Source organism: Rhipicephalus microplus, chromosome X, assembly GCF_043290135.1.
Source record: "Rhipicephalus microplus isolate Deutch F79 chromosome X, USDA_Rmic, whole genome shotgun sequence".
NCBI classification, from domain to species: domain Eukaryota; kingdom Metazoa; phylum Arthropoda; class Arachnida; order Ixodida; family Ixodidae; genus Rhipicephalus; species Rhipicephalus microplus.
The window spans coordinates 240,143,204-240,155,402 of NC_134710.1; the positions used below are offsets into that span (position 1 = coordinate 240,143,204).

The window sequence follows — 12,199 nt, forward strand, 5'->3', positions numbered from 1 at the left end:
GTGGTTTGGTTTGTTTTTGGTGCTTATCAATGCTTTATGGGAAAATGCTGTTCGAAAAAAAAAAAAATTCTTTAATCTAGTCTAGGTTCTTGCTGTTTACATAAGCTTGTATGCTGATTTCAAATATGTACTTATCAGTTTTATTGTAAGTGGCATAGTTTTCATTTTGTACGATGATAGCGTGATAGCTCTTTTTGGATATACTGTTTTTGTACTTCTGTGGTTATGAACCATTAATGGCTCATATTGCTTCACAATAACTGTAAATGTAATAACTAACCAGAGAGTGTGTATAAGACAGTTTAATGAACAAGAAAAATTGTAATGTGAGAAGTCTTGAAATGCTCAACCCATACTAATTGGTTACTTTAGGTTTATAACTATTATGTGAGTGATATGAAGTTTTAATGGAGGTAATTGCACCCATGTTAATATGTCGGGAAAAGTTTTGCCCGATCTGGCCACCACAAGTGCTGAAAGCGTGGTTTCCAGTTTCAAGGAGCTTTCCACAACTGCATCTTGAGAACAATACATTTCAAATGTATAACTGAAAGCTCATGTATGTGTCAAACAAATGCTTTTTAAAATGATTTCTTCCATCACGGGAGCTTGGGAATCGTGATTATTTTGAACTTGTGGCTTTGGTGAACTCCTCATGCAAAATGCAATTCCAAGCAACCTGGTGACGATTTCCAGACCACTCTAGACAATCATCTTTTTATAGTTTTCAATAGCCACTTTGCGCGTTTTAAAAGCGATTTTAATCTACTTTGAGTTCAATTACAGCCTTGATTCTTTTTGTCATGAAAATAGAGAAACTCAACTTGTGAAAGCAAATAAAAATTTAAAAATATGTAATATTTGATAAAGCTTTCATTTTTCAAGCAGCGTTTCTTAAATGAAAAGTAAATAAAAAAATCAGATGCATAAAAAATACAGATGCATCAGAACTATAACTAAAACTGGATTAAAACTAAATAGTGTAGACCTACAAAAGCATGCGGGTAGGTGGACTTGTTTGGACCTTCTCAAATTGCCTCTGTTTCTTCAATTTCAGGATAAGTATGCTGCCTGTTAAATCGGTGAGCATGGAAATAGACTCTCGTCCCTCTACGAAGTCGCTTGTGAATCTCAGGAAAGCCCCAAAAAAGTCTCCCAGGCAAGATCTTGAGCAACAGCAGCCTAGTGAAAATGCAGAGACTTCTCTTTTGCCTGTGACTGCCTCTAGAGTATCCAGCAGGTCTTTGACTGGTTTGGAGAGAAGTGGACTTAAGCAAGGAGGTTTTAACAATGACAAAGCTTGGGTGTTACTCGAGGCTCAAGCAAAGGCCCTTCAAGCATCAGCAGAAACGGCACGGCACTTAGCACAGGTATGTAGCATTCGCTCCTTGGGGGCTTTCATTTTAGCACTTGCAGAATCCTACTTGTTAATGTGACTGGCTTTGTTGGAGTTTTTCTAAATTAATTTGGTATGTTTACAATGCACCTTTCGAGCCTGCCATAGTGTGGAGCAATTCATTTATGCTTTTAGACTTGCAAGAATTAGTCAGTGTGGGTTTAGTGTCCGTGTGAGTGATCACACTTGTGTGATACTTTAAGCTTACAGACTCTGGTTTTGCCCTTCATTTGGAAGCATTGAGACTAGCTTGCCCAAGGCTAAAAGTGGAGCACACGGCTAGTCTTCACTTCTCAGTATGCAAAAAAGGGTGTCATTTCAGTCTGGCTGACTCACTGGTGTAGAGATATCTCTAGATGTCGTGGTAATAACAGAGGGCGAGACAGTGCCTAATACATAAGAGGGGAAGTACAGCCCTGTATTATGGCCCCAAGATAGCAGTTATCATCTACTAGTGAAAGCTCCTAGGATTCAACTGCAGCAATTTTTTGTGGCATCGAGCTGCAGATAGCACCACCAGCATCACAATATTGGCAATGGGCAATTGATGGTATATGTGGTGGTCAATACGTGTGATCATTATCGAGGGGAATGATTTCATAATAAATGCATTGGGCATATAACTACCACTCAAAAGCTTTCATTTGTTTGGTAGGAATGACTTTCTTGTAGCCTAAATATCAGCTTCTGTAGACTATTTTACCAGTCTCACAGTCCCACCATGTTTGTGCAAATTAAAAGCAATACTCAATACTTTGTTATCACACGTTTAGCCTTCAAGAAACACAGCGTGGTAATATCTGTATCTAGTAATATGTTTCAGTAATTGTATTTCTCCATTGGTCTGAATAAATTAAAGTTATTGCTTATGATTTACAGGGCCATCAGTTATTTGGACATCTAACACATCTGCCTTACATGTGATTATATGTGCAACATAACCTTCTTGTGTTCATTTTAACATTTTGCAGTGCAGCAAACAGTGTGCAAACCAATATTACTGCCCATGACTGTAAAAAAAAATTGTGCCAACTAGTATGTTAAAATTGCCAAAGAAAGTTAATCTGTTGGCTTCTTTGGGAGCACTATTTATAATTGTGAGGTTAGTTAAAAACGTGATGGCTGAGAGGATGAGTTTATGAAACCTCTATAGTGTTGTACAGTAGGATTCTGGTATAAGAAGGCAGTGTAGCAGCCAAATCAAACATCTTATAAAAAAAATGATTTTATTACATTTGATACATGCCTTGCTTCCTTACAAATAGGTGCGTGCCCCATCCTTGCTTGAGGTTCATGGGGAAGATATGGTGCAGCGGCTCACAGCTAGCACTGTTGTAGCTGCATCTGCATTAGCGGCTGCCTTAGCCTGCCAAAAACCCGATTGGCAGGTATCGGTTCCAAGTGACAAAGGTGCCAACCTTAAGACACAGGCATCATCCTCCTCATCCACAGCCTCACAGCCCACAGATGCTGGCTTTGAATCCATTGACAAAACATCCCCACAGAGCTCAGCTGAAGACAGTTGTTCACCACCAACCGAAGACAATGCAAAGGAAACTCAAAGGACTGAGACCATGTCTCGGCAAGATGATAACAATGTTGGTGGGTCAGACAGAAATACTTCTTCAGCCTCCATATCCGAGGAGCTGGACATGTTGGGTTTGAGTGGTAAGTATGGTCATTGATGTTGCATGTAATATGCCTTATCTTTTCTTACAAGCAACAGTTAAACAGCAAGCATGAATTGCTTGTGATATTGAAACAAAAGACTGTTCTCTATCAACCTTTTTAACTGAGAGGAGGGTCTGCTGCACTGGAGCACAAAAGCCGACGTCACAGCCACGGCAGTGCATTCTTGTGGGGGGATAATGCATGTTAACAACACAGATTTGGGTGCACGTTAAAGAACCCCAGGTGGTCGAAATTTCCGGAGCCCTCCACTACGGTGTCTCTCATAATCATATGGTGGTTTTGGGACGTTAAACCCCACATATCAATCAATGCATGTTAACAACAGCCTAGAAAAGACTATGGCGGCGTCCAGGAAACCTTCAATTGCTTCAGGGAGCCTTGAATAGCCCAAGTTGATTTTGCACCATTAAAACCCTACTCAACTAAGTAAATGTTGTGCTCTCATTTCCAATCTGTAGAGCACTGGAAGAAATTGTTTGGTGTAGCTGCTACACTGCTTTAGTAGCTTAGGTTACCAATTCGATAATATAGGCACATTTCATAGTTTGCCTTGTACTGTTGTAAGTACGAATGGTAGTTTGTGCGTCACATGAAAGCATCAGATAGTTTAGATACAGGTTTCTTGGGATAACCGCATCATGTTGCTGCAAATCTGGATGCCTTTATATAATGCTTGCTCTGATGTACAGTATGGTTCACTGTTGAAAAGAATGCTCGAATGAGCATTCCCTTTTCTATTTCTGGCCCTCTAACAGCAAGTTGACAAGGAAACAATCTTCATGCACACGACTAATCTGTCAAGGGTAGTCGGAACTCTCAACGACCAGTAGTCTTATGCAACTCAGAGTAGCTAGTATGCTTCTGTAAAGTAGAGAAATCTAGACATGCTGTGAACGCAGGTGTTCCCTTTAACAGTGGACACATCTGTATGTGCTCAAGTAAAAGTTACACCAATATGATGTGTAGTGTGCATGCTGTGAATGAAAATATGTGCATTACGTAGCCCTAAATTTTCATCGGTAGTAGTGTATTGCAAAGTTGTCTCCCATATGTTGATGTTTGTTTGAAAAGGGCTTGTGAGCAGCGTAATTAGCTGATTTTCATAACTAACACAGGACATATAATAATTTTTTGCATGACTTTTTTATGAGTAAATCTGTTAATGTGTGTGCTTGTTATCGCACTGTGCTTTGGTATAAATTTCAGATGTGATATAAAGAATGGAAAATTTTTGAGATATGTCCATTCTTGTTTTTTTTATAACCATCTCAGTCTGTTTTACTTTTTTTGTTGAATACCACAGAAGCATATTTTTTGCATAAGCTTCAGGCAGAATGCAGTGTCACATCATGTCTGTTCCTACATTGAAATTGAAAGAGGGAATGCAGTAGCACAGCTTTTTCAAGAGAATTTGGTATCAGGCACGATCATTATCAATCTTGGCCTTAAAATTTGACAATTAGTATCTTAAAATACGTGCAGAATTAGTGATTTCTAAAAAATGGATATGCAATAAACTGGCACGGGCTACAACTTTCTAGTATAAACAACAGCCCTCAAGTCAATAATTGAAAAGGTAATGAGTTTTTTTAAGTAGTCACACGAGTATCATTGTAAGTGCGGCAAATCAATTCTGCCTTGATATAGAGTTAGTGTGCGAAAACTACAGTAGCAATACTGTTATATTTTTTATCTGGAATCTGTATTAAAAAAAAAAACACTGTATAATATGCATTGGGTTGAGGAAAACCTGGGAACAGCTCATACAGATCGTGCCTAAATGTACAGTACTTATAATAGGTACAGTTGGGCCAATCATTACAAAGTGCTAGATTTGTGACTTCGTGCTCTGAAACTGCATAAATACCACTAAATGTGCCTGAGCTGGTGCTCTAAACCACTAAGCTCGTACGAGAACTGAAGTTTGGGCAATGTTGTGAAAATGCTTTCTTGAGAAAAGAGTGCGAAATATTGTAGGATTTCTTTTTTCAAAAATACTTCCAAAACCCTGTTTCAGCGGTATTGCATATGAATGGTGATGAGAAATCATTTGCCATAAAAAATGGTTTGCAGCTGACAACATGTATCAATGTGTATAGGCTGGGTGCAGGAGTAAGGCGTCAAATGATTTCTCAAACACTTTAAGGTTATTGCATCCAAGTGAGACCAACAACAAGCTATACTTTGGCGCTAAGACAGGTGAAGTTATGTAGCCTGTCACTTGAATAAGTAATCATAATTTGTATGGATGGCTGCGTTAATGACAAATACAACTGTGTAGCTGAGTGTCTTGCTGTCAAAATATATTGTCTGTGTTGAATTTGCAGATTCAAGTCCGAAGAACAAAAAATCAACATCTAGTACATCCAAGAAGCGGCAGCCAAAAAACGTGGCCCCCCTCTCTCTAGACAGCAGTGCCACTGAGGTGAGCCCGATATGTGCATTACAGCTTGGAAACATGCTTTAAAAAACATGCCTTTCAAAACAAAATGCATAAATACCTCAGAGGCATTGAAGAAGGAATGAAGCAAGCAAGTATTTAAATGGTGTTGCAAGTTGACTGGCATATTTACTTTCTTCCATTTGCTTCAAAGTATTGCTCATTGTTCACGCATTTGCACAGCTATGTTTGTGACTGACTTATATTTCTTGTTTGAGTACTGTGCATGGCAAGCTATTTGGCACACTTAGTGATTGTTATTTTTTCAAAATTGTCTCACAGATGTGCATTTTTGCCATCTTTTTCTCTCTGTACTATCTCGCGGGTAACTAGAGTCAACGCGAAGACTGAGTTCTCATTGCTCAGGGTCAAACACAGTTTGTCACTTTGTGATATTGATTTAGGGGTAATAGATCATTTGCTTCCATGCAGAATTTAGAGAGATACGGGCCAACTTAGGTGGATATTGTTTTAAATTTCAAATCCTTTGACAGCAATGTTTCTTAAAGGTTATTAAAGCCATGCATTCTTATCTCTCACATTGTCACTTATCAAAATTTTTTTGAGGGAGTGTTAAAGAAAACGTTTAAGTGAAAGTGCAAAATTGTAAAGTTTGCACTGCTTTCTTTTAAAATGTGAGACCACATCAAAAGAACAGTGTGTGGTTTGGTGGGAGATCTCCACATGAAAGGCCCCTCACCAGGCCTTGTTACATATTTTTTTTTTGTTAATTAATAGGAATTGAAAGGCGTCATCTTGGAGGATTATACCAGGACAATTGTTTAATGCTGTTGATCATTGGACATGTTAGAAGGAATGTAACTATCCTATTATCATACCTTGAAGAGACAAGGTTCACTGCTGAAGCTTACAGTTTTAGTCTGACATCCTCAAGTGGTGAAGATCCATTGCATCTTATAAAGCGCCATAGGATAGAGAGCACATCATGTTGACGTTGTCAAGCCTTGCCTACTTTTTTTTTTCTTTATATTTTGCATCTCGGGGTACTTGCAGCTGCAGGATTGCCACTCCACCCTGGATTAAGAGCTGAAGTTACGCGTCATGATCAATGATGCTCTACGGTTGGTCTGCATGTGTGCGATTCTGGCATTTTATGATAATTCAAAGAGAAGCGCCTTACTGTTGGAAGTGAGGTCTTGTTGCTTTATAATTCGCCGTGGTTGCTTAGTATGCAAGGCGTCGTGCTGCTAAGCTTGAGAATGCAGGTTCGATTTTGGCCATAGTGAACGTGGTGGTGAAGTGCAAAGAACACGTGTGCTGATATTTTGGTACGTGGTGAAGAACTTCACGCGGACGAAGTCAATTCAGTGTCCCCCACTACAGCATGCCTCAAAATTATATCATAGTTTTAGCTCATGAAACCCCTGAAGTTATGAATTATTAGGGTTGCCTTAGAACTCACAGTCATAAGGTGAGATTAGGTAATGGAGACATGTGAACTTGCTGTGAAAAAGTTAACTAAACCATAGCCCAAACAAACTTGACAAGCTTGAGTATGAATGTGTTTAGATGTTTGAAAAATGATGCAGGGAATATGTACTGACCTTCCAAGTGCATCAGGTAGATGGCCGTGTTAAACATAATTCAAGGGTTAGAATTCATGCACGTATTTCTAGATGTGCATCCAAAAGCAGATCTCTGGGGGCAGCATTCTTTATTAGCAAAATGCATAACGTCTTTCTCATTTATGTCGAGAGTTGTGAAAGCTGCGTGGCGTCAAAATGGTGTTGGGGAAGAACGACCGGAAACAGAAAGTGCGCAGCTCGCCAAGCTCCAGCCAATCATTGGAAGCCGAAGGGAACGTGCCCACTAAGTGGGCACCGTGAGAATAGCTCCCTGGTACGAACGGATTGAAACGCGACAATTTTTTAGTATAGCAGCAGCTGCTATGAGAAATTGATCGGGATAGCCGTGTCATGTTGCTGTAATGTTCGCTCTAATGTGAGTGCTCAAATAAAAATTGCACTAATATAATGTAAAGTGTACATGCTGCAAATGAAAGTGTGTGCATTACGTAGCCCTAAATTTTCTCATTTCAATCTGTGAGTATTGTTCATGAACACATCTTAAAGTTTTGTAATATTATAGGCACTGTATTGGCTGAATTGCCGTGCACATGTTTGTTGGTTTGAAAACGTTTATGAGGGGCATTTTTACATTCTCATAATTTTTCATAATTTTCTATAATTTTTACATTTTCATAATTAACATGCTATTATATTTTCCAGCAAAACTTGATTCTATAAGTAAGTCTTGAATGTGTGCACTCGTTTTCACACTTTGCCTTACTCTAAATTTCAGATTATTCTAATATTTAGGTTGCTATATTAGCATGCTTGAGTTCTTAGAGCTTGTAAAAATCTTTCTCATTAACATGCGGGGAGATATAAGTGTTGACACAGCATAGTAGAATAAAACTTCAAATGTCTTGACCTTTTTTCTTTGTCTTTAAAGTGACACTAAAGACAAATATTAAGTCGACGTTGATTGTAGAAATAGCAGTCCAGAAACTTCATAGTGCTAGTTTTGTGCCTAGGAAGTGCTTATTTTTAGATAAAATTGCGTTTCAATGATCCGCATCATGCTAGTGCACTTTTAGTCATCCTCCCCTGAAAGCGGTCTTTGAGATGTCACTGTTACCGTACCCAACATTTCCCTCCATCATTACACGGCCGCCGACACCAGTAGCAGCAGAGTGAAAGTAACGGGAGCCACAGTATCCACAACGGCCATTGAATAATTTTCCGCAATCTCTGAGGCCATAATTCTGCTTGCTTGGTTCAACTGGGCCCTGCTAGATGCCACCACTTATCAAGCCTAACCAGCCAAAAACTGAACTTATGAACCACTCCCGCCATCCCCATAGTAACGCCAGGCGGTTCTTTTTTTTTTTAATAAATGAAACAGAAACGGAGAAGCAGCATTTTATTATATCTCTTGATGCACGGAAAGTTCTTTTTTTATTGCTGCTACTTTGATTACTAGTTATTAATTGTAGTCAGACACTCTCACATCATCGGGATCATCTTGCAAATGTCCCACGCATGGCGCACAACATGGTTTACATTAAGCTTGATTTCTTGGTAAGTAAAGCACTCCTGTTGATGATTATTGCCTTTTTAGACATCGTCATACATTGAGCTTTCACTCTGTTATAAATTGTCCTTTGCCTTTGGTGTTCCTTTAAATGGGCCTAACAATACTTCATAAGCGTGGTCAGAAAACAATCCCGATAAATTGGTGGTTTAGACTGCCAAAAACACTTGATCCAATCATTATGGTGTTGCAGGCAACCGGGAATTTACAATTAATCCTCGAAGAAAGCTAGAAATCATTCCCTCTTCTCTCTAAAAATGATACCATGTGCTGAAATAACTGCGCCATATACCTGAAGTACATGCCTTTGGCTGATTTGAGCACCGTGAGCTGCATAGTTACCATGGTGCACGCTAGATGCCGTCATGTGCCCACACATGCACTCGCTATCACACTTGCATTTCTGATGGAGGAGGAAATGTTGTAGGCCCACGTGCTTAGATTTGGGTGCACATTAAAGAATCCCAGGTGGTCGAAATTTCCGGAGCCCTTCACTACGGCATCTCTCATAATCATATGGTGGTTTCGGAACGTTAAACCCCACATATCAATCATTCGCTATCACACTTGAAGTAAGCCGTGCATTCTAAGGAAAAAAAAAAATGTGCTCAAGGTCATGATGCGCGCTGATGAAGGGACGCATCTCCTTGCCCATTTGTCTCTCCCCTCTCCCTATTTTGAATTCAGGATGCCTGCTAGTAAGAAAAGAGAGAGATGAAGTGCTTAAAACTTGCACTAAATCCCTGCAACAATCCGTACTTCACAGATTCTAAAAATTTTTGTGGCATGTGATTGCACCATTGTTTTAAAGGGACGCTAAACAGAAACAGTGACTTGGTTTAGATTGATAAACTGCACTCTGAGAACTTTCATGCTACAAGTTTTACTATCATCAGTTCATTATCAGCAGAGAAATTCAAGGTTGAAGTTTCATTTTTAAAATTTGCTCCATAATTTCTGCATGTGACGTCAGAAATTTCAAAATGTATTTTTCCTATTTTCATGACATTGGCTCGATAAAATTTTCTGAACTTTGTATGCTAGGTTTGTGGCACCCACAGATGACAATGTACATAATTTTTATTGATTAGAAGCTATGTAGAACCCAGTAGGCGCTTTCAAAATCTATGACATCACGATGTTTAGTGTAGGAAACTCAAGGTGGTGTCGCCACTCACATTTTCTTTTCACACGTTTTCTCGCTTACCAAGTGTTGTCTCGCGGTAAGAGGAGTGTTTTCAGGATTGTGAAATTGTAGTACTTTACTAATATGTAAAAAATTGTTTTTCTCTTTAGTGTCTCTTTAATTGTGAGACTATTCTATTATAACTCAAAAAAGTGTTGTGAGGCCCCTTTAAAGTCACAACATAGCATGTAAAATATCTTAATCATGGACTGCCATGTATTATTGCTCACTTAGCATATGTTTGCTTTGTTTGATGTTGCTGTTGTGCATAATACATATTGCATGGTGCTGAAAACCACTGAAGTAGTTATGCTTTAAAGAAGGGAAAGTTTCTCAGATATGTCCACTTTTCTTTTTCATAATCATGTAAGCTTGTTTTGTTTCATTTAGTATTTTTTTCATATACCACGGAAGCATGTTTTCTGCATAAGCTTCAGGCAAAATGCCGTGTCATGCAGTGTTTGTTACTTCATTGAAGTTGTTACTTCATTCAATAGCTCTGCTTTTTGAAGAGAATTTAGTATTGAGATTAAGTTATAAAAAGTATATTATGTTATGATGTTGGCACACTGTGAGTGAACTTAATTTTATTTGCATGATGAATGATGAAGTTGAAAGGCAGTGTCATAGCTTTACCATGATAATGGCTTGCGACTTCATAGCAGTGATGACTTGCTTGAGATGATTAATACTCAAGTGTTTCTCTATTTGGTATTAGGACTCTGCCGGTGCCTCTAAACCACAACAGGCATGCAGCAAGAGCTCCTTCAGTGAGACAGTCCTGCTGGATCGAGATTTATTGAGTTATGGCTCTTTGATGGAGCACCCACTCAGTGGAAGGTTATCCGGCAAAGACGAAATTGAGGGAGGGGGCCAGCCACCTCTGGCACTGCTGCGGCTTCAGGAGCGTGACGTCATTGAACGTGCACGAGCAGACCTTACATGGATAGAGGTTCTCAAAAGGTGGGTGTGCACTGCTTCTGACATCACACTTGTCATTTGTCATACACCATTTTAGTAACTCTTTGCATAGCACAACTACTGTATTTGTAGAAGTTTAAGTTGAAAGGAGATATTTGTTTCTGTATTTGTACATGACTCAAAAAGATAGAGAAGGAAAGTAATTCACACATCTCCTGGGGACAAAAGCAGAGCAAATGAGTTCTACGGAGACCCGCAAGGTGGCAGAAAAGTTAATAAAGGGAAAATAGACAACCACCCATTGGTCTTTTCGTGCCACAAATGGGTGGTTGTCTATTTTCCCCTTTCTTACCTCCTGAGGAACGTGTATCCAGTGCATTACCAATTGAGCTGCTGCAGAGGTTCTCTTTAGGTGAGTGAAGCCACTGTTTGCAGTAGCATTGAGTCCTGTTCATTACAGTGGTATTAGTTTTTGTATACTAAAGCTGTATTTTCATGGAGTAGATTTTTTGCTCAGTCCTCAGTATATTAAAGCAGTACTTGTAATTGAGTTAATATTTTTGCTCAGCAGATTTTACATTAAGTATCTCATTACATTTAAGTGTATTTCACTTGAATATGTCGACCCAGGCAAAGAGGCAAGTGGGGAGCCATTTGCACTACGCTATAAAAAAGGATCTAAAATTTGCATGTATTTACATGACTCAGAAAGATATAGAATGAAAGTAATGCATACATCTCTTGTGGAACGCGTATTCAGTGCATTACTGTACACGAAGCTATATACAGATATATACATAAGTGTATACACCTAATAGTTTGGCCGAACAGAAAAAGCCTGTGTGTATATAATGCAAAAAAAAAAGGGTCAAATTTTGGTTTTTGTAATAAAAAAAATCGGAATGGGGGAGGCAAAGAGTTGTTGGATTTTCTAAATATAATCACAACTTTTATACTTATATAAGCTTATGTCATCACAAAAATCTGGGTAAAAATTACCTGTCAAACTCTTTCTTGAGTGCTTCGTACTTGTGCATATGAAATATAAATTACTTTGTGTTTTATCACTGAAGAGGTTCATTATCCGTGACAGTCTTTATTTGAACTGTTTTCTGTATTGTACATGCTGAGATGAAAAAATTTGTGAACAGGGAATGTCACTGGAGCCAACTTTTCAGTAAGTGGACTTGTTTATTCAAAGCAGCACTGATGAAGGTAAGTCCTCTTGTTAAAAGTATCACTGCAGTGACATTCCCTGTTCAAGAATTTTTTTATCTCTTCAAACCTGCATCTTCCCCTGAACTTCTGTTGTTTGGATTAGTGTGCAGGCGGAAACTTTTATTGCATGTCAACTGTGAGATTTTCTCAGCTTTTGAGTTCCTACATAGTAACGTAATTTGGAAAGTGACATTTTAATGTATTGTAGGACCTCAATCTGATTGCTATA

The 12,199-nt window shown here is 38.8% G+C and overlaps 1 protein-coding gene across 6 annotated transcripts in view; it reads left to right on the top strand.

Annotated features, from left to right (window-relative positions):
- LOC119187804 (uncharacterized) overlaps positions 1–12,199 on the top strand; it is a 214,571-nt gene that overhangs the window by 114,494 nt on the left and 87,878 nt on the right. For all 6 annotated transcript variants that reach the window (XM_037435890.2, XM_075878856.1, XM_075878855.1 and 3 more), the window contains 4 exons: positions 1,058–1,370; positions 2,662–3,064; positions 5,416–5,513; positions 10,550–10,794. In XM_037435890.2, the coding sequence (XP_037291787.2) occupies positions 1,058–1,370; positions 2,662–3,064; positions 5,416–5,513; positions 10,550–10,794 (1,059 nt within the window). The remainder of the gene's footprint in view (positions 1–1,057; positions 1,371–2,661; positions 3,065–5,415; positions 5,514–10,549; positions 10,795–12,199) is intronic.